The sequence below is a fragment of the Neophocaena asiaeorientalis genome, unplaced genomic scaffold (genome assembly GCF_003031525.2).
Source record: "Neophocaena asiaeorientalis asiaeorientalis breed wild unplaced genomic scaffold, Neophocaena_asiaeorientalis_V1.1 scaffold196, whole genome shotgun sequence".
In the NCBI taxonomy this organism is placed as follows: Eukaryota; Metazoa; Chordata; class Mammalia; order Artiodactyla; family Phocoenidae; genus Neophocaena; species Neophocaena asiaeorientalis.
The window spans coordinates 3,878,601-3,902,147 of record NW_020173929.1 but is presented as its reverse complement, the minus strand read 5'-3'; the positions used below and the strand labels follow the sequence as shown (position 1 = coordinate 3,902,147).

At 40.8% G+C, this 23,547-nt stretch overlaps 1 protein-coding gene across 5 annotated transcripts in view; it reads right to left on the bottom strand.

The window, feature by feature from the left end:
* TRIM44 (tripartite motif containing 44) overlaps positions 1–22,941 on the bottom strand; it is a 115,949-nt gene extending 93,008 nt beyond the window's left edge. For 3 of the 5 annotated variants that reach the window (XM_024752584.1, XM_024752582.1, XM_024752585.1), the window contains exons 1-2: positions 21,895–22,854; positions 2,237–2,314 (exon numbers count right to left, since the gene is read on the bottom strand). In XM_024752584.1, the coding sequence (XP_024608352.1) occupies positions 2,237–2,314; positions 21,895–22,566 (750 nt within the window). In that variant the 5' untranslated portion in view covers positions 22,567–22,854. Of the gene's footprint in view, positions 1–2,236; positions 2,315–21,894 lie in introns of all 5 variants that reach the window. The other 2 variants (XM_024752587.1, XM_024752586.1) reach the window with 2 other exon arrangements.
* Between the last annotated feature and the right edge of the window lie 606 nt (positions 22,942–23,547).

The following is a 23,547-nucleotide window of genomic DNA, read 5'->3' as shown; positions in this document are numbered from 1 at the left end:
TATGGATAGCTGTATTTTTTTATTATTTATTATTTTTATTTATAGCTGTATTTTTTTATTTTTCCTTTACGGATAGCTGTATTTTTAATCTATAATCATATATTATTTTATAATTTAATAAAAGGTTAATCTAGGCATCTTCCACTCCTCTCTGGCAAAACTGAGAGGTAAAAATTAACTCAGTCCCCAGTAGACCTCAGTGTCTGGACTAATCCAGCTTTGTGAGGCTTTAGGGAATTCTAGAGGAAGTGAGGCAGAGAGAGTGTTCAGGGCTCCATGACTCAGTCAGCGCCTCTATGTAAAGCTGCTGTGACAGAAAACGACAGGTCATAAAGCCTAGGAGATTCTGCTCTTCTTAAATAAGCCAACTTAAAAAAAGGATGGTGGGGTTTGGAGGGAAAACAGAACAGACTAAAAACTTAATGAGTTCTTTTGGAAGACACCAATTTGTTTCTGGGAAATTTTTCTTTGTTGCAGAAATTATGTATTTAAGTGTCCCATTTTTCATCCCCTATTTGTGATCTAACAGTCATCCTGCAATTATGATGGTCCTTCTTCAAGCTGACTCCAGGTAAAAATGGCGTACACATATGTTAGGCTAGAAAGTGGCTTGAAAATAAAATAGATTGGTGGGAAATTATCCAGGGAGAGACAAAGAGCAGATGAAAGAAAGGTGAGTGTGTATAAACATATCCAAGATCAAGTGAGGTCCTAACAAATATCCTTTAGCTTATGATGCATTGTAGGAAAATCCTGAGGTTTCCACGGGTTGCTCTCAGGGGGACTACTCAATTCTTTCAGCTCTGGCAAGTTTCCCATCAGAGGCACTATATGCATTCATAAAGGTTCCCAAAGCACTTTACCTGCATTATCGTCATGCACAGAAGCCACCCAGTGTAATCTGTACACATTCTCTTGCTCTTCACTGTCTATAAGCATGTGGGTGTGGCAGAAAGAGGAAATACAGTTGACTCCTTCAGGATAGCTGTTGTCCCAGAAACCAGAGAAACTCGGTAAAAAAAGCTTTCTGTTATCTTTAATAATTAATCGGTTCATCTTTACTAAAGGAAAACTACTTTCATATAAGTGGTTTTGGGGGAGGGGGGTCTTTCTACTTTTGAGCTAAGAAAATCGACAAAAGTTACCCCAATGTGTTCTTATCAATAAAATGGGAAATAAAAGCTAATTTACAAGGTTATTGCAATGACCACAGTGTGTAAGAGGAGAGGGAGAATAACGAGTTAGTGCTTAATGGGTGCAGCGTCAGTTTGGGACGAGGGAAAGGGCTCTGGAGATGGATGGCGGTGATGCTGCACAGCAACGTGAATGTGCTCGAGGCTGCCGAGCTGCACCATTAAAAGTGGTTCGAATGGGAGATTTCATTATGTATATTTTACCACAATTTTTTTAAAAGGTATGTAAGGCTCCTAGCACAGTGCCCGGCTCTTATTAGGTGCTCAAGAAATGCTAGTCTTATTCCCCTTATAAAATTTTTTAATTAAAAAAGAGACAGTATAAAAAGCCAAATAAAATCACGCTCCCTTCCCTATTTAATTGTGAAAGGCTTTGACTCTCAGGCAAAGCCAGCTGGCACCAGTACCGGGTAGTGCCACAGCAAACGTCTGAGTAGGAGAAGGGAGGCTACATTAGTCATAATCCCTCTGGCACGTTCAGTTCCCAGTCCACCCACAACCCTGGTATGGCGTCTCCCAGAATATCAATCCTACAGCCCCCAACATCTTGCAAAGAAAGCTGGGAAGCTTAAACCATTTCCCAGACCAGACTCCAGGTCATGAGGACAAAAGTATTCACAGTGGCAGCTGGCTCCCGTTAAGTGGGGGAGTTACAAGACGCTAGTACTGAACACCAACTGGATAGGCCTGAGCTTGTTCCAGTCCCCAGCATTAAGCTGATTGTATCTCTGATGCCTTTCGTTGGATTTAATGGACACAGAGGCCAGTAGTCTCGAAGGCCCAGTAAAAGAAGATTAAAAATGCACTTGTCTGCAGTTCAGAGAAAACAATGAACGATTATGTGTTGTAAATCATAAAACAGAGAAGGGGAAAAATAGATAACTTATCTTCAGGCATGTTAGAACACGGCTCTTGATGGGTAGGCTTAATTAGATCTTGATGCAATGTTCAGATAGATCGTCGTTAACATCCCTCGAATTTAGCTCAAGGAGAATGAAATACTTAGGGTACCAATATCCAATTAATTCCAAAACAATACTTACTTTAGGGTCTGAGCTCTTGAACTTTAACCTTTCCACCAACTCTATCATAGCCGCCTTCAGTCCGCCTGAATCTTTGCTCTAGAAGAAAGAAAAGTCAGGGGTCATTAGACAGCATTTTGTTGCTCTCTCGAACACAAACAGCATTTCATGGGACAATGAAACGGAAGGCAATTTCTTCTTATCAGCCGAGAGGACTAAACGACTAAGAAAAGATGTGTTGCCCCTCTTCCTCTTCTCTATGGACAAAGAGGGTCAGGACATAAATTGCCCAGTGACCTGAGAGAACAATTGGAACGAAAATTAAATGCAATTTGTACAGGCTGACTCACTGCTTCATCTCAGGGCTCAACTGCACCAGTATTCACAGAGGGCTGAGGCTTTGCAAAAGAGATTCCTATCTGGGGTGTCTATTTTATGACCAAGTGATTTTTATTTGAAACTTCTACATCACAAATACAGAAATATGCAATATTAAATATTCTCACAAAAATAAAAACAAAGAAAATTCCCCAAGATTTAACCCTAATTGGAAATGGTATTTCAGTGTATTCAGTTGAATACAGGTTTTTGAGTCAGAAATGTAAGGTTTCAAATTTGGGGTCGGCATTAACGAGCTGACTAACCTCAGGCAAATACTGACTTTCTTGAAAACTTCTCCCTCTTCAATAAAATGGGGATTATAAAAAGGGTTATTTTGAAGCTTAATTGAAATGCTGTTTGTAAAGGCGTTAGCACACTATGTGGCACACAGTAAGTGCTCAATAAATGTCACCAATTATATTGTTGTTGTTATTACTGCATTATAATGATTTAGACTAGCAAAATCCAACAGAAATATAATGTAAGCCACAAATGCAAGCCACATATATAATTTTAAGTTTTTGAGTAGTCACAAAAATAAAAGGAAATTAATTTGAATACATTTTACTTAACTCAGTATATCCAAAATATTATCATTGCAACATGTAATTTCAACATGAGGTATTTTATACATTTTTTTCATACTAGGTCTTTGAAATCTAGTGTGTATTTCACACTTACAGCCCAATTCAATTTGGACTTACCACATTTCAAGGGCACCAAAGCCATCTATGGCTAGTGACTACTGTACCGGTCAGCACAGATTTAAAGCATAGACTAAAGCCACACTGCCTGGATTCAAGTCCCAAATCTACCACTAGATCTGTGTGACCTTAGGCAAGTCACTTAGCCTCTCAGCGCCTCAATTTCCTTATAATATGAAGCTAATAATAGTACCCATTTCATAGGGTTGTAGAAAGACAACATGAGCTCATATACATCAAGGTGCTTCGAACAGGGCCTGGCACATGCTAAAGACAATACATGTATGAGACATATTTATTATTACTGTCTGTCTCCCTCACAGTATTTTAAATTCCTTAAAGGTAAGAACTACACTTTTCATCTCTATCTGTGTTCAGCATCAAGAAGGTGTTCAAAAAAGTCTGCTGAACAAACGAATGAATGAATATGCAATCTTAAGATATGAATGCGCTTATAATAATACACGTGTGTAGCACAATGTAAAGTCACATGAATTAGTTTATTTTCTTATCTCAACTCCTTGGGGATAGGATAGGATAATCACTCTCATTTTACCAGTGTTGGAAAGGAGGTATGAGTAAGTAAAATGACTTGTCATTTTTATGGGTATGGGACAATAAATAAGTACAATATAAACAAGTACTACAAATGTCTGTTCTTCAAAATTGGCCTCAGAATCAGTGATAGTTTCCAAATTTGGGGGGGAAATTCCAATTCCTCCAAAACAGGACCTACTTAGTAAGACTACATCATATAGATTAAAACAGACTAAAGCCTAAATCCGTTTTTCCCCTCTAACCTCCTTTCTCTCCCAAGTCTACACAGTAAAAGTCTGATGTAACCTAAGACCGATATCTGCTTTAGATGTGCTCTCCAAACACAGCTTAGCTGACATTCCCATCCTAACTGTGGTTCTAAATTTTAATAATTTGTATTTTTAGTTTTACTTTTAAAATGATGAAAACTTTCCAAATTTCTTCACCAATCTAAATCTTTCATCTCTGGTCTCACAGCAGACAGGTGGGAAAAGGAATCTGGAGGTCACACACCAGGGGAGTGCATGAGACCCAAAGTACCTAAAAAAGGGTTAAATTGCCAGACACAATCCTGCTTTTATGAGATGATCAGACAATAAAGACTGTCTGGGTGATATCATTCCTCTAACCTGCTTCTCATTGGCTGGAACAAGCAGGTCACTTGTCCCTGGAAAACTCTTTTCCCCCACATCCCAGCTGCCAGCACCCATTTTAAGCTCTTCAGCAAGAGCCTTTGACATATTATGACTTTCCCCCTGGCTCTAGAGAACAGAAAGGAATGCACCAAACTGTGTCTTAAAACATTCAGAAGAGAAACAGGACGACGAAGGAATCCCTAAGAAGCAGACAGCCTGTTTGCAGGCAGATGTGCCTTGTGTGGAGAGATAAGGGAACCCTTAGCCTTCTTTCATAAAAACAGTGTGTCAGCAGAATCCTTCCTCCTTTTTACAAAGCATCCGCAGCACTGCCTACCCAGGGGAGTGACAGAGGAGAGGCACAGAGACTCTTCCTTCAGGAAATTCACCCATACTACCTCCCCACCCCTCTCTCTTTGAGAATATTCTCAGAGATAATTGGGGTCTGTATTGAGCCAGCCTCTCAACGGGTGGTGAAAAAACCTTCCCCAATAGCTTTTTTAACCCCTCCCCACCAAATAAGCAGTCGGTCAGAAGGGAGAGGGTCCTCTGGGCAGACCCTCCTCTGACAGTAGCAGGGCTGGGTAAGAGTACAAATGGACAACCCTGGCCCCAAAGCCACTTCCTTTCTTTTCGCACACCCCAGTCCCTTCCTGCACCTCAACGAGCATTGTACACAGATGTTCAAGCGAATACACCCAAGCTCTGGGCACATCTCTCTCAAACAGTCGCCTCGGCCACACCTGGGTCCTACAAATGCGCATATCAGGGGCGGGGTCTAATGGTTTGGTCCACCTTTGGGAGGATGGGCTCAGAAAGAGCTTCTGCAGGCCCTGGACGCAGGGTCAGGACATTTCATCAGGTAATTCTTGGGTCCTGGATACTTGGAGAGTGGTCTAGAAGGGGGCAGGCATGGCCAAAGGAAAGACCTTCAAAAGCATAGGGCAGGGGCACAGAGCTGTCTAGGTCTAAGGTGGTATTTGAGTATGAGTGGCCCCAAACCATCGGGTAGTATCATGTTTTAGTTAATTATCTGTTTGCAGAGGGCAGTCATCAGTCAAAAGGTAACTGGAATAGACAATACTTTCAGAGTTCCCTACTGTGGTGGAATGGAAGAGTTGCCTCTGAAACCTGTGTTCTAATTGAGAAGTTAGACGAATTCTAACCTTGTAGACATTTGGTTCCATAAATGGCCAGATTATGCTATGTCAGTCCCTGGGGGAAGCACCGTGAGTGAAGAAGTGAGATTCGCCTGATACCGCGCTTCCTCACCTCCATTCCACACAATGCATTCCAAGAACACAGGAGCTCAATGTGAGCCTATCTTGTTTATGTACCTCTTTCCTCCTCCAAGAAGAGTGTAGATTAAAACAAGACAAGCACTATGTTGTGTAACACCCCTGAAAGTTTGATCCATCTATGGAGATGGGGGATGCTTCATAAAAGCCAACTCCTAGGGATGAATCATAATAAAGCCAAAGAAAGGACAAAATGCCTACATTTGAAGGTATTCTTTATTCTCCAAAGCACTTTCATATGCTCTTTCATTGGCATTTCACAATAAACCAAAAATTCTCACTTTACAGCTGGGAAAAATGGCTGGTGAAAATCAAATGAGAAACCCCCAAATCACAGAGCCCATACACTGTTTAACTAGCATTACACAGTAACACAATAACTAAAAGGTAGTGTATTCACACTGTACAATAGAGAGAAATGGTTCTGTGGAAGTCAAATGATGTCCACCAAATCACAGAGCTAGTCAGTAGCAAAACCAGGATCAAAAAGATCTAAATGAAAAAGATTTATAACATATACAAGAGAAGAGGTTGGTATCAAGAATAATGCAAAAATACATAAGGGATTCCTATAAATAAGAAAAAGCCAAATTAGCATAAAAAAATCCCAACAAAGGATATGAACATAACAGAAATGTGAAACAGCTAATACACATATGAAAAGATGTACAATATGCTCTAACTTACTTGTAATTATCATATCATTTCTTATCCATCACATTGAAAAAAAAGTTTTGATTTGATAATACCGAGTGATGAGAGACTTTGGGCAGGCTGGGGATTTTCATATGTTGCTGATATAATATAGTAAAGCTACTTTGAAATCACATGCCTAGCAAGTCCATTTTTCACTTTCTCCCCTTGAGAAGCACTAACATGGGCCAGGGAGGTATGAAAAACAATATTTATTGCAGCACTGCTTGTAACACTGAAAAACGGGAAACATCCTAAACATCCATCAATAGTGGGTGGCCAAATAAACTATGGAATTAACAAATGGGATCTGATATAGCAAATAAGAAGAATGAGACACAACGTTGAATTTTTTAAAAGTTGCAAAACAGTGCATACTATATCATTTATTAAAAAAGCATAAAACTATTCATTTTTATGGGTGATACATATGTATGTAAAAGACTAGAAAGCAATGACTGGAGGGACTAGTAGTGGGAATACTAGTAGGAAGAGTCTTAGACTTACATAAATTTATTCCTATTATCTAATTAAGATTTAATATACAAAAAGGAAGGGAGGGAGGAAGAGAGGACAGATCTAGGGCTTCTGCTTCGAGTGTCTCTCTCCATGAGTTTGCCTAAGTATAAATACTGGGGCACTGTTCCTTTTGCATGCAAACATGAACCAAAGGTATAAGAAAGGGTTCTCTACCTAGTATTCACGTATCTATTTCCGGGAGTTTGAAATCCCCAAAGCTGTACACAAAATTTGCAATGTACATGCACTTTTCTACGAAAAGGGACTTGAGCGCTCCTCAAAGTCCCCCAAAAGTTTAACTTTCCTAGTGTAAAGGGCATTGCATAAAGAGAACGGAGACTCAGGCTCCATTCCTACTAATTGCTATATGAGCTTGGAAAAGTCATTTTACATCTCTGAGTTTCTGTTTCTCAACCTGTAAATGAGGAAAATGGGCCAAATCAGAACCTACAGATTTGCAGGCTGCAGCCTACACAACTTCGGTTTTGTTGTGTTTTTAGAGTGTTGTCCCACACAGCCATACCAGGAATCTTAAATTCATTGTCAACATTTAAAAACCAGGAGATACGAAATAATAAAGATTTCCAGCTTCTTCTAAAAATCTGAAAGGTATGACTGTACTGGGCTCCCTCTTCCACATAGCAGCAACTGGCTGAAGCTGAGTAGCAACTACCCGCTTTAGGCAAGGCAAGCTCCCTCCAGTTTGCCATAGTTACCCTGGCTGGCTTCTCTCATTTACATTACCTTTCTGGTCCCTGTAGACACTTGAAGTTGCTACCCCTGGAAGAACTCCCTCTGAAAGTTTTCTGTCTCTAAGGGTCCTTGTGTTTGAACACCTAGGAAGTTGGCATGTCTTTCTTCAAGGGGTTCAGGATACCTATAAACACATGTCCATCCATTCACTCCAAAACAGAGAAATAATACAGCTCATTCTAATGCAAACATTCTTTGAAAATGGGCAAGAGGCAGAAACAAAGGTGGAATATGGTAGGTAAAAGGGACATCAGAATAAGATCTTGACAACCAGTCTCTGTACTTTCATGGGAGTCAGTCTAGTCTAATGCCAATAACCCGCTGGGCACCAAAAGAAAAGTCATGTGTCAGTAGAAATGTAAGTGTAAATCACTTAATATCCTAAACTGGTTCCTAAATATTGAATTCTGTATTATAAAGAATCAGAAGATGCTGAGTTCAGAAAGAATGCTGGCTGCCTATTTTGGTTTTTTCCTATCCCACTAGCCTTGTGTTGCTACCATGCTTTAAAAAAAAAAAAAAAAAAATCAATCCAACTTTCTATCATTTTCACAAAAAGGTTTTGTTTGGGAGAAACAGTGGAAAAGGACTGGGAGATAGAATATCCCAGAAGTCCTCCTAAGGAATCCAATCAGAAAGCAAAGCCCTGACAAAAGGAAATGAAACTGAATTTTAGTACGCCATAAAATTTTAGTTTCACGACGCCATGTCCAAAAATTCTTTACCATCTTCTTCACATGACTTGATTTTCCAACTCCAAATCCACTCCTATGTTAGGCAACCACCTTTATATAGTTGCTCAGATCCGAAATATTTTTGGGGCCTGAGCAAACCTACCCCCAAGTCTTTTCAGATCTAACTCTAAAACACAGGCCAAGTCCAACTACTCTTCACCATGTCCACTATTCCCTGTTTGGTCCTAATCCAAGGAGCAACACCACTCCCACTCGCCTACCCTACACTCCATTCCCCACACAGGCACCAGAGGGAAATTTTAAGAACGTGAATCAGATCACTCATTCTCCTGCTTAAACAGTCTATAGCTACTCAGAAGGAAATCCAAAATCTTTACCATGGCCTACTTGACAGTCTGACCTCGTCTACTACCCGCTACCTGGAACCCTGACTCATTATCCTCCAGCCACCTTTTTTATCCTCAGTAAGCTTGTTCCATCTCAGAGCTTCTACACTCGCTTACTTCCTCCATTCAGATCACTATGCCACCAGATCTTCCCACCACTGGCTCTAACTATACCCAGTCCTTGTCAGATCCTTAAACAGCCTCTCTCTCATTCCCCATTCCAGTCACTCTCTTTCTCCTTCCCCTAGTTTATTATTCATGGCATTTATCATTATTCAAAATGTTATTTACTGTTTAACTTGCTTGTGTCTGTTTTGCTCTTACAACAAAGGCTCCATGAGACCAGTACGTAGAACTGTTCACTGTTAAAATTCCCTACAGCCCCGAATACTCCACCTGACTGAGTGAATAGATCAAAGGAAAAAAACACCACGCCACTAATTTCAAACAATATAGAAAAATATTAACGAACTGTACCTCAAAGAGTTGTGGTAAAAATTAAATGACATAATGTGTAGGAAGTTTATAGCGCAGAACCTGGTACCTACTAAGTTCTCAATAAATTTTAGTTATCATTGTTGTTATTGTTATTATTAAGTGATTAACAGTCTATTGAGTGACTGACTACTAAGTATCAAGTACTGAGCTAGAGAAGTGCTGAATGGAAAAAAATGAACAAAACAATCTGAACTAATCAAAATACTCTGTAAAATATCTAGGAAGAAAAATCCAGATGGAAGGGAAAGAATAGTTTTTTTGTTTGTTTTTGTTTTTTTGTTTTGTTTGTTTGTTTGTTTTTTGCGGTACGCGGGCCTCTCGCTGCTGTGGCCTCTCCCGCTGCGGAGCAAGGCTCCGGATGCGCAGGCTCAGCGGCCATGGCTCACGGGCGCAGCCGCTCCGCGGCACATGGGATCCTCCCGGACCGGGGCACGAACCCGTGTTCCCTGCATCGGCAGGTGGACTCTCAACCACTGCGCCACCAGGGAAGCCCGGGAAAGAATAGTTTTAATAGTCTGATTAGAATATTCATAAAGTATCTACTAAATACCTTCACAGAGGTAATAAACATCAGGAGATTTTGTCAGTACAACTTAGAAAGGTTAAATGTAAGTGGGAATAATTAAGAGTAGAGGCTAAATGGGATGGGTGAATGAAAATTTCCTTTGGGGTTAGACCTGGATTAAAATCCTAATCCTTCCACTTATAAACTAGGTGAACTTCCACAAAGCTCAACCTCTTTGAGTATCAGTTTTCTCATCTGTAAAATGAGAATCAGAATAACACAGGTTATTGTGGGAGTTATATTGAGATCAACTGAAATAATGAGGTGAAAAGCACCTGACCTAAAGCCACTTAATAATAATTATTATTATTCTAATCTCGGGAAAGAGCCTCAAAATTCAACAGCAGATAAGAGTTTCTAGACTCTCTTAGTTTTATAACCTCAGCTAAAGGCTAGCATTTCCATTCTTCACACACATGAAGTCAGAGTCTTTCACTCAACACAGGCTACCCTGCCAGGGTTCAGAGGCCCAAAGAACAGAGTGGAGAACAGTAGGGGTGCCTCTAACCTCTTTCCCCCACGACCGCCTACTGGAAAGAAAACAGAGGCTATTTTCTAACTAGAAAATAAAGGGTGTACTGCCCCTGCCTCCTCTCCACTTCTATAAAAATTTCCTACAGTTCAGAATGTAAAACAGAATTTAAAGAGGACAACCAGCAAGACTTGTGAACCTAAAATTAGACATACCAGCTGTGTTTTGGTTAGCTAGTGCACATGGCACCAGCAGGACACTGAAATATACAGGAGCCTCTTCTCTGAAGACAAGTTTTTCACCAGCCTATCTACCCACCAGCATAGAGCAGGCAGAAGGAACAGAAGGAGAGGGGGCTGAACAGCATTCACCAAAAGAAACTTGGTGTCCGAACTTCTACTTCTGCCAGACTACCTGGTCTGGAATTGAACGCAGAACAGAACCTTAGTTGACTCTGTAAGGATAATAAGAGTAAGAGTCACTAATTGCTGAGGGATTATTATATTCCAGGCACTGTGCTAAGCTCTTTACATGTATCATCTTGTTTGTTCTTCACTACAACCCAAAAAGGAGAAATAATTATTATGCCCATGTTACAGATGAGGAAACCAAGATTCAGAGAGACTGAGTGAACTCTCCCAACATGACACAGGTAATAAGTAGCAAAGCCGAGATTCAAACCCATAGACTGCAAAGCCAATTAAGGCAAGACTGCTTGGTCTTTCATATTCATTCTCCCATTCTTCCTTAGTAAGAGACTCCAGTTTTAGCTGGACACACCATGGCCTGAAGAAAAGACTGTTTCCCATCCTCCCTTGCAACTAGATAAGGCCATGGGACTGAACTCCAGCCAATGAAACATAAGCAGCAATGCGCGCAACTTCTGGAGGGTTCTCTTAAAATAAAGGGGTGTTCCCATCTTCACTTTCCCGTGCCTGCTCTCCTGGTACTCAGATGTACTGGCTGGACCTCCAGGAGTCATCTTGGTCCATGACAAGGACCATACCCTAAGGATAGCACAGCAGAGGTAGAAAGAGCCTAGATTCCTAATAACTGCCTGGTTCCTCTATACCAGCTTTGGACTGCCTACATCCTTCTATACAAGAGAAAATAAAACATCCACCTTGTTTGAGCTGCTGTTATTTTGGATTTTTCCAAATTATTTCAGATGCAGTTAAACAATGTAAACACTGATATAGTAAATCACTATGCAACACTCTCTTTCAGTTCTTCATTGATGCCCTGTGACTATGTGAGATTATTATACTTCATATCATATATTTACCAAATATTTCATGTATATCTACTCTCCAACAGGCACTGTGCTAGGTGCTGGGAACACAACGATGTGTAACATACAGTCCTAACCCTAGAAGAAGAGTTTATGACCCACGCAAGACAGAGACATGGTGGGAAGAAATAATATTGATGTAGTATACTGTATTTAATGCTATAATAGTACAGGCTGTTGCTATGGGAACACAGAGGACAGCTGCCTAACACTCCAGTCATATCTACCTAGTAAAATCCTATCCATCTTTGAAGGTCCACCTCAAATACCACTTCCTCTAAGAAATCTTTCCTGATTCCATGTCTCCAGCTGAAAATAACTTCTCTTTTCTCTGAGTCCCCATGACATACTATTTGTACCTCTCTTCTAGTATTTATACGCAAATAAGCATGTGAAAAGACTATAAGCTTCCTGATGTCAGGCATCTTTCTTTATCAATATCTGTCATGTAGCACACCATAAGTGCTCAAAAATTATTCACATAAATAAAATTAACTTAAAAACACCAGTTTTTGACAAAAAAGCTAACTATATGCTACAGTTTGGATACAGTATAATGCTTTCTCTAATATCCTGTTGCAGTTAAAAGCAGATTGCTCTGCTACCCGATCAAAAACTAGCTAAATACATTTGAAGTGAGCTTAATTTATAATTAACTGTTCGACAAGAATAATTTAGTACACCACAATGTACATCAGTCATTGCCTATATGGTTACTTGCCATAAATTATAGACTGAGCACTTAGAGTATCTGGAAGATTTTGCTTGGTTGGTTTCATTTTTTTTCATTCTTGATTCTTTTTTTTTTTTCTTTGCGATACGCGGGCCTCTCACTGTTGTGGCCTCTCCCGTTGCAGAGCACAGGCTCCGGACGCGCAGGCTCAGCAGCCATGGCTCACGGGCCCAGCCGCTCTGTGGCATGTGGGATCTTCCCGGACTGGGGCACGAACCCGTGTCCCCTGCATCGGCAGGCGGACTCCCAACCACTGCACCAACAGGGAAGCCCCTTGATTCATTTTTGACATCGGAAAAGGGCATCAATATTGATTTTTTTATCCCCCAATGTCATGTTGGCTTGATCCCTATCATAGTCGCACACACACCCACAAATGATTCTCATCTCTGCCCCACATATCCGCACTGAAGTTTTTGTTTCACCCCTTCTTGGTCTGTACTGTCTTCTCTTCTGAGAGGTCCATTAGTCTCTGTGCTCCTTCCTGCTGCACAACAGATTTACTCCCTGGCTCTGGATATTAAACCCACAACAGGAACAGGAGCGTGAAACTGAGCTAGTTATCCCAGATTGAACTGTAACTTCAAGCAGAAGACACACTGAGCACTGACACTGACAGATCTCTGGCTTCTCAGTTTGGGTCCGATGCAAGGGAAGAGAAAAGGTGGGTGTTATCAGTGGACAGCAGGGCAACCTCCATGTTGTGGGCTGTGGTCAAGAAAAGGTGGTGCCACAGGCACACAGTCCTTTATCCCCAGAGGGGCTTAAGAATAATACACCTGCTGCATCAGCAACCTTACCCTGAAAAGCAGTCATCTAATAGTACAATATGCCTATTAACCTATTAATCTATTCTGATTGAAAGGTCGGGGAAGAGAAAAAAGAGGGCACTGGATTCTTGGGAGAGAGCAGGGAAAGTATGGACCTTTTCCCTCAACAATCCTCTTGACAGTGTGTACCCTTAATTCTGTGGTCTTCCTCCTAAAAACAGTAACTCCAGTCTAACCATAACATGAAAAGAAGACAAATCCCAACAGAAAGACATTCTGTAAAATACCTGATCATGCCCAAAGGTTTTGATTTAAGGATGGGGTGAGGCCAATCACAGGTATTTTCTAAAGAATCTCCCTCCACAGGTGATTCCAAAATGTGGCAACAAGGTGAGAAACACACTGTTTACCTGTTTAACCTACTGTTTAACCTACCTGCCACTCCTCTTTCATTCCAATATACTCCAGAGTGACCTTTCTGCTGTCCCTCCAACACCCCAAGTTCACCTCTACCTTAGAGCCTTTGCATTCACCATTCTTTCCGCCTTAACCACTCTTCTCCCAGACTTTTTCTTAATTCTTAGATTATAAACTGTAATTTTAATAACAAAGATTGTGGGAAGAGTCCACGTCCCTAACTGAACACAATTAGATGACTCTTCCCCTCCACTTAACCCTGCAGAAGCCCTCTAGGCTCTCTTTAATGAAGTTCCATCACCATGAATGTTGAATCCCCTGAAAAACTGAGCTATTGTCAAAGAGATCCCCATAAGCTCATATTCCCTCCACAGAGTAGTATTTTCACCTGTGTTAACAGCACACGACAATTGCCAGAACTACACTACTCCTCTCACTTCAAGAGCCATCTAATTCCTTTTTGAAGAGTCCTATGAACCAAACCGATCATCTCTGCTATGAATCACTGGACTTCGTGCAAAAAGCACTGAGTGGTAACACAATAGGAGGTTTTCTCTAGATCTCTGCAAGATCTCATAATTCAAGTCTCTGCCTTAATGTCACATGCTCAGAGACGCCTTCCATGACTACCTGGTCAAAAAGTAACTCCCTCCTGCCCTCCTGCCACATCACTCACTCTTTCGTTGCTATGACTTATTGTTTTCATAGTACACACTACCATCCAAAATTACTCTACCTTATCTCTCTCCCCAGCTAAAGGGTAAACTCCATAAAAGCTAGGGCCCTGTCTGTCCTCTTCACTGCATATGTCCCAGACTTATTACAGGTAAAGAAATTACATTATGAAGAGTAGACTGAGATGGAGAATCCCAGAACGGGAGGCCTCACTTTAACTTTCCATCAACCATTTGTGGCAGCTTCAATCATTCCCTTTACCTTAGTCTTAGCTTTTGTCTTATTCTATACAAATAAATAAGACACAGACTGAACCACTGTGTAGACAGCGCTTCATAGTTTTATTAGAAGGTACTCCAAATCCTTTCAGTCAAGAATAAAAACATAAATAGGGACATTACAGCAGACAGTCAACCTTCTGCCTCCCTGCCAGAGCTGCTTATGAGCTGAGCACAGAGCCAGAGCCGCCGGCCATTACAAGACACAGCAGCGGCATACCGCCATCTCCAGCCCCTCCAGAGTCACAGCTGTCCGGAGAATATGCCTGTACCCTCCCGACCGCCCTGCCACTAGAGCCCCCTCGTTGGGGCGCCCCTGCAGTTGTTCTGTCACTTAACCAAACATTCTTCTTTCCAAATACCCATCTTAAAGACACACTCAAGGGCAAAGGGAGTGGTTTCAAAACTTTTGGATCTGTTCATAACAAAGCCATGTTAAGAACTCCATAGTACTTGCAGAACTCTGCCAATCATTTCTCCCTTTGCCATTTTATAAGACTCCACCTTTTCTTCAGGTGATCTTAGAGTGAACGAGACAAGTGTTTTTCACACTACAGGACATGACCCATTAGGGTGCAATGAAATCAATTTTTTGGGAGAATCCAGACATTTTTTTGAACAGAATAGAATACAAGCAGAACACATCATATGCAATAAGGTTAACAGTGCTCCATTTGAGTTAAAGTATGTGTGTGTGCGTGTGTGTATGTAAACTAGACCACAATGTAAACTATATTTACATATAGGGGTTATTTGAACATAACCCCTACTGTAGGTTATGTTCAAAATAATTTTTTAAATTACTGGTCTAGAGTTCTGAATACATGTAATTGCACTTATATTGTTCAACAAAATGATTCATTAAATATAGCTATGAATGCAAATTCCCTTGACAACTTAAGAATTTTCATATGAAAATATCCATGAACCAGATCAAGCTCCCTTGTCAGACCCAATGACCCATTTTCAGAACCACAAATTACGGTCACCATAAGAGAAACCTGCATATCTGAGAGTTTATGAACCAGATGTGAGGTCATAATATGGGGCTGTGTAACTATATTCCTACGATAAAACTGGAGCACAGGCTCAATTCAAATCTGGACCCACAGGATCCTTTGGAGACCAAATGCTCTGGAGCCACACTGGAAATACAGCACAAGAGGAAAGGTAGGACTTTAAAAGTCACTTCAGTGATTAGGGTTAAACTTATCCCTTCAAGGTGTTCACCTTAGTCCTTGAGGCATTAGCCTCCACGTTGCCTCTGCTCGGATCCCTTCTGGCTGTACAGTTACCCCGGTTTTCTGTCCATTCTGGCCCGCTCTGAAGTTTGCTTTACTCTAGCCCTCGCCAACAATTTGGCCTTCTACCACCAATATTAGCCACTCACAGCCCGGTTTGGCACTGAGATATCAAAACATATGTTGTTCAAATCCCTCTAAACGTGTGCATTTAACTAGACTCCTCCTATTAATAGTAATAAAAACAACAGCTAACATTTAAAGAGCATTTACAATGTGTTAAGCATTGTTAAAGTGTTATCACAAACTAAGTTATTTTATTCTCACAAAAACACTACTTGATTTCTTAACTTTATACCCATTTTAGAGATACAGAAACAAGGCCAAACTGTTAAATAACTTGTCCAAGGTCAAAAAGCAAGCGGCAGAGCTAGGAGACTTCCCGTTCCTCTCTAATCCCACACTGTGTTTTATTTTTTCTTTATTAGCAGTTATTACATGTTTATTGGAGCATTTGTTGTTCTCTATTTCCTTCCAACACAATGTATACTCCAGTAGAAGCAGGGACTTCTTCCATTTTGCTATATTCTCAATGCTTAGAAAGCACCTGCCCTTGGCCAATGCTCAATAAATACTTGGTGAATGAATGAATGAATGCAGTATAACAAAGATCCTCTTCTCTCACCATCATCATGCCAAGCCACTTTTAATATTCCAAGAGACCTACTTTCTTGTCAATAAGTAAATGTACACTGCCCTCAAAATATATGAAACCAGAGGTGAAATGAAACTAATTAAAGCTACAAACAAGCTCTAAACAAGTTCAAATTTTTATTGAATAAAAACGATCAGCCCTTCATCCTAGCTGCCTAACAGAGCAAATGGTATGCCCTTTCTGAGGGGGGAAAATACGACTCTAGTGTCTACAGTTCTTTTAAACACAATGTCTGGTATTGAATGAAAAATTATGCGATGAGAATAATCATGAAAATGTGGCATATAATCAAGAATCAGATCCCAAAAGATAAAGAGAAATGGATCTTTAAAAAAAATAACCAAACAGGCATTCTAGAGTTGCAAAACACAATATCATAAATTAAGAATTCTACAGTTCTTTTAAACACAATGTCTGGTATTGAATGAAAAATTATGCGATGAGAATAATCATGAAAATGTGGCATATAATCAAGAATCAGATCCCAAAAGATAAAGAGAAATGGATCTTTAAAAAAAAATAACCAAACAGGCATTCTAGAGTTGCAAAACACAATATCATAAATTAAGAATTTAATGACTGACACTCACTAGAGTATTTGCAGCTAAAATGAATAAATAAATAGGCACACCTATGGAGTGATTTCCAAGACATACTGATAAGTGAAAAAAGCAAAACATAAAAGAGAATTTATATTGTCCCAAAACCCACAATTCCAGTTTCACCATGAGAAAAACATCAGACTAATCCAAACTGAGAGACAGTCTACCAAATACCTGACTGGCACTCCTCAAAACTATCACGATCATCGAAAACAAGAAAATGTAACATGGCCAGAGGACCCTGGTACAGAAATCATTAGAGGAAAAACTGGTGAACGTCTAATAAGGTCTATAGTTAAGTAATACTGTTCCAGTGTTAACATAAGCAGAGTACCGGAAACAGCTCTATTGATCTGAGTACATTTACCGATCACAAGAAACTGGGATGTGCATTTGATTATAGGCGGCAAGTGAGGTGGGCAGGGGGAAAGAAGATAAAAGAAAGCAAAGCCTACAGCATGCTCAAAGTGGGACATTTAAAGGAGATCCTTTCCATACAGACTTTTGACCCTCCTACCCCTGCCAAAGAGTAAAATTCTAGAGTAAAGACAAACTAAAGTTGCCGCTATCTCACCCTCCAAAGAGGATTGTGGGGAGCCATGCCTTGGAGCCGAACAATACGGGGCGGGGGTGGGGGATGGGGTGCAGGACAGGATGAAAGAAATTCTTTAAGAGGCTGTAAATTTGGGCAGGCACCTCCTGAAAATCTGTTCCAAGAAATCTCTCATGCAATTAATTTAGTTTAAGGGGGTCCTAAACAAGCTGTACACTTAGGCCTTATCAGAAGCAAACTCAAATCCTCTTTCGAAGACTACAGCTTCAGGCCAAGGTTGGGAAATCCCCACAAATAATTTTTCAAAGGCAATGAAAAGCTACTCGAACATAACAAAAGGAACGAAGGAAACCTAAAAAACACCACAAAAACAACAGCTAGCAGAGAAAGGCCTATAAAGTCCTCAAATACTGGAATTATCAGTGATAGATTATAAATCAACATGCTTACTGTTCTTAAAGGAATAAAGAGGATAGCTACACCATGAAAAAAGATAACAGGAGGATATGATTCACAAATCTATACTAGTACATTTGAAAATTTAGACAAAATGGACAAACTTCTAGGAAAAGGTAACTTACCAAAATTGACTTAAAGAAAAATACATAACCTGGACAGACCTATAACCACCAAATAAATTGAATCCACAGTCAATGGACTGGATACAAAACAAATGTATCCAATGTTGGATACAAAACAACAAAATTAATTCTCTCTCTCTCTTTTCAGGTCCAGATGGCTTCCATGGTCAGTTCTACCAATCATTCTAGGAAGAAATATTCCAATCTTATATAATACACTTCCAGAGCATTAAAAGAGAGAGAAAATACAAGAGAAGCAACACTTCCTGACTCATACTATGAAGCCAACATAACCTTGATAGCAAAATCTCATGAGGACGCTACAAGAAAGGAAATTTACAAGTTAACTTCTCCCATAAATATGAATGAAAAAATCCTACATAAATTATTAATAAACTAAATTCAAAAACATAAGGATACTTCATCACAACCAAGTTGAGTTTCTCCCAGAAATGCCAGGTTGTTTTAACTGTAAAATATACTAATGAAGGGATGGAAATAAGACCATATATATGTACACACCTGTATCTGAAAAAACAAATACTTGAACGATGAGCAAAAAACTAATAAAAGTGGTTACCAAAGGTGAAAAAGAGGCTTTTGAAACATGTGAACATAATACTGATTTTTAAATTTAATTTAATAAGTATATCAATTAATGTAATTCATCACATTAATAAAAGAGTAAAATCACACGAACATGCAACAGATGCAGAAAAAGCATTTGATAAAATTCAATATCCATTCAATATTAAGAAAAACTCTTAACAAACTGGGACTAGAAGGGAACTTTTAATCTAATTAAATATATCTGTGGGAAAAAAACCCACTAGCACACTTGTGAAATGTTATGAATTATCCCTCAATTAAGAACAAGGCACAAATATTCACTATCCCTTCTATTCAACATTATACTGGAGGTCCTATCCAAAGCATTAAGGCAAGGGAAAAAAAAAAAAAAAAACCAAACAGGCATAAGGACTGAAAAGATACAAAAGCTTTCCCTCTTGCAAATAATATGATCATGTGTATAGAATAAATTTACAGATTATTAGAATATGTAAGACAGTTTAATATGAAAATCAATGTATGAAAGTTAATCATATTCCTATATACAATTAGAAAACAAAAATTAAAAACATTTTTTACAATACTATAAAACTCTAAGTATCCAGGAATAAATTTCAGAATGATGTCCAAGATCTTTCAGAAAAAAAAAATTACAAAACTTTATTGTGAGGCAATACAAAAGACCTAAATAAATGGATCAGAAGACTTCATTTTGTAATGGTATTAATTCTCCATATATTGGTTTATAATTTCAATACAATACAATACAAAAAAAAAAAATGTCCTGCAGGTTTGTTTTTTTTCTTAATACAGAACTTCATGGTATGATTCTAGGAAATGTAAAAGGCCAAGGCTGGCTGAGACACTCTTCTAGAAGAACAGAGTGGATAGACTTGCTCTACCAGATATTAAGACATGTTACAAACCTATGGTAACTGAGAAAACATGTAGTTCATACAGGAATATACTAACAGATCAATGGTATAAAATACAAGAGCCAAGAAACACATCATACACATATGGGCACTTGATATATGACTGGTGACACAGCAGATCAGTACAGAAAGGATAGGCTTTTCAATAAATGCTGCTAGAGCAACTGGGTATCTGTACAGGGTAAAAAATGAAACTAAGCCCCTACCTCCACTACCCAAAAATCAATACTAAGTGGAACGAGACACAAAAAGCACTAATAATAAAGAATGTTATTGATAAATTCTACTACATTAAAATGAAGAACTTCTCTGTTCAAGGTACAATTTTTTTAAAAAGAAAAAACAGAGTAGAAGATATTTGTAACCCATATCAACCACAGTCAAAAATATAAATATAAAAACTCCTGTAAATTAATGAGAAAAAGACAACCCAAATGAAACATGAGCAAAAGACCTGAATGAGTACTTCACAAAAGAAGAAATACAAAAGATACTCAAAGTCATCAGCGACCAGAGGAATGCAAATTTAAACCGTTAAGAAGATACCATTATATATCCATATGACTGACAAAAACTAAAAATCCTGTAATAACAAGTGTTGGTGAAAATACTGAGCAAAAGGAACTCTCTTACACTTTTCATGGCAATGCAAATTGGTACAACCACTTTGGAAAATAGTTGACAACATCTAATATTATTGAAGATATGCACAGTGTGTGACCCAACAATCACACTCCTAGGTTTATATTCCATTTAAATGTATGTAGATGTGCAGCAGGAGACATGAACAAGAATGTTTATAGCAACACTGTTTATAATAACTAGAAGTTCCAGAATCTGGAAGTCAAATGTTCACCCTTGACAGAATAGGTAACTTGTGGCATATTTATAAAATGGAATTCTATACAACAATGAATATGGACAAACCACAGCCACTCACTGGAAGAATCTCACAAACACAATGTTGAAAAAATAAAGCAAAACCCAAAAGAATGCATGATAACAATACAATATCAATCATGTCAAGTTCAAATAAGTTTAGAAATACATAAATATGTGGTAAAAGTATAAAGATAGGCAAGGATATTATCACCACAAAAGTCAGGATAATGGTGACCTATGGAGAAGGGAGATGGTTATAACTAGAAAATTATAAAAAGGGCATGGGGCTTCAATATTGTTCCTAATATTCTATTTCTTAATCGGGGTGGAGGTTACATTAGTATTTGCTTTATAGTTATTTGTTAGACTGTGCGTATGTTTTTATACACTTTGAGTGTGTATTTTACAATAAAAAAGGGAAAATCTTAATATAGGGGATTTTCATTATCAAAATATTTGTTATCCCAGTGCCAGCAACTGCAAGGTTGCTTCAGGAAACAAAAGATGTCATGATGACAACAATAACTAATGAACTGATTACTCAAACTTTCCTGCCTGGTTAACTCCAGCTGTCTCTCTCACTGATTGTAAACATCCACAATATAAATAAAAAGCAAATCATCTGCAAATTCATTCATTCAACAAGTATTTATTAATATTTGTAAGATTTCCATACACTGTTCTAGGGGACCAGCAAGGTTCAAGATAAAGGCCCTGCCCTCCTGCAAAAGATGGAGGACCAGGGAACACCCACTCCCATCCCAATTTTTGCCTCCACCTTCTCACCCTCCTTTCCAAACAACTACCAAACATGAAGAACCTAAAAGGAACTCAGGGGCACACATGAAATTATCATCAAAACCACAACCTTAGGGAGTCTTTTCACTATAGAGGAACCATCTGCTTGGATTCATCTGGTGAAACCATGGTTTACCAATTCCTTGTCAAGAGCCTTAACCAGTCTCAACAATGAAGGTGTTGTGGGAATAGGCTTAAGTGGAGTCAAAATCCCAAGGAATGCTTTACCTGGGATATGGAGACCAGAAGCTTATAATTTTCCAGAAATTGTAAACTAGATTTTGCGTGTACATTTATTTTTCTAGGGTCAGAGTCCAGAACTTTCATCTTACTCTCAAAGGACGTCAATCAAAAAGGGTCAATAATCACTGCTCCCAACAAGATGAACAGACCAGCTTTTTTAGGGACATGGTGAAAGTTAATGTGGCCACAGGGAGGCCCCCTGAGTTGAAACCCAGGTGTCCTGACCTCCTGGCCTATGCTCTGAACGACCAATACTTACTCTTAGTTCTTCGAAGGCTTCGTCTAGGGTGGAGAGCTGGTGGCCCTGATGTGCCCCAATGACTGGGCACAGGACACAGATGAGCTGCTTATCTTCCTGGCAATAGGTACTCAAATCGAGCCCATGGTCCGGACACTTCCTCTTGGCCACTCTCTCCGCTTCCATTTCTATTTCTGGGTCAAATTCGCTTTCTGCCTCAGTTTCTCCCTCCGCTTCCGATTCTCCTTCCTCCTGGTTGTCTTCCTCTGCTTCGCTCTCTTGCTCATCCTCCATTTCTTCCTCACTGTCTTCCTCACTGTCTTCCTCACTCTCGTCTTCGCTCTCCTCCTCCGTCTGACTCTCTTCTTCAGACTCACAGTCTTCCTCGGACTCGCTCTCTTCCCCCGCCTCGCTTTCTAGGGCCTTCTCGTTCTCTACCTGGGCCTCGACTTCTTCCTCTCCCGCCCCATCCCCCCGGGCTCCCGGGGTCCAGGCCTGGGCGGCTCCGTGGACGTACTCGGCCAGGTGGTGCCGGGGGAACTTCTGCCCGTGCGCCTCCGCGTGGCGGCGGCAGTAGCAGAAGCCGCATTCCTGGCACACTTCCTCGGCTCCCGGAGCCTCGTCTGGCTCGCACTCATCACACGTGCCGTCGTGCGGCAGCTCCTCGAAGGCCGCGCCCCCTCCGGAGGCCATGTGGGAGCTGTGCCGCGGCCCGGGTCTCCGGGCTTCAGAGCTCGCTGCCTGGCCTCGGCGCGGCCTCCTCGCGTCCTCCTCTCCACCTGGGGCCCGTCCCGCAGACTGGCCGCGCCGTGTCCCGCAGCCTCGGCGCCGCTGCCGCCTGTTCCCAGCTGCCCGCACCCAGCCCAAGAGCACTGGGCCTCGCCGCCGGCTCGGCAGCCTGGCGGCCGCTGCGCTTCCTCCGGCGTTCTGGGCACTTCCGGCGCAGCCGCCCAGCGCCCCCGTCGGCCCCTGCGCCGCGCCGCCCGCTCGGCCCCCCGCTGCCCCGGCGAGATCGCGGTGCCGCGGGCCCCCGCGCCGCCCCGGCTCCCCTTTCCCTGTCCCCGTCAGGCGGCCTGCTTTCACTTCCTGAGTCATTTAAAGTGGCAATGGCCCTTTTCTGCGTTTCCCGCAGGGGTTCAGCATCCCCGAAGGAGGGAGAGGATGGATGAGGTCTCTGATTCACTCCAGTTCACTCTGGAGGCGGGAATTGGGCCCCTCCTCCTCCACTTCCTCCCTGGAGGTGCCAACCTGACTTTTCAAGGCCACTAGGCAGGTGTACAGGTGCATTTCAGCCTCCCTCCTTCCAATTTGTTGCTGCCCGTCCCAGTCCCCCCTGCTGCCTGTTCTGCAAGATGCCAGGACGGAGTGTTGTTTACCAGACTGAACCTGACCCCTTGGGATTTTCAGGGGGAAGGGTTGTGTTTGCTCTCCCAGGCTCGGGGAATCAGAGTCAGGTTGAGCAAACAGACGTTTTCTAACTAAAGCGATTCTATGCTTTGCCTATTTGCAAAGTCTATTTGCATTCCTACTCTCCTAGGGGCTCAGAACCTCTAGGATGGTAACCTCTGCGCCTTTTTTTGAGAGCTTGCCTTGGGTTTGGCTGAGATGTCAGGGGAGGTAGGTAGGGAGAGACAGTATTTGTGGAGTGAGAGTTCCAGTGTGCAGACCTCATCC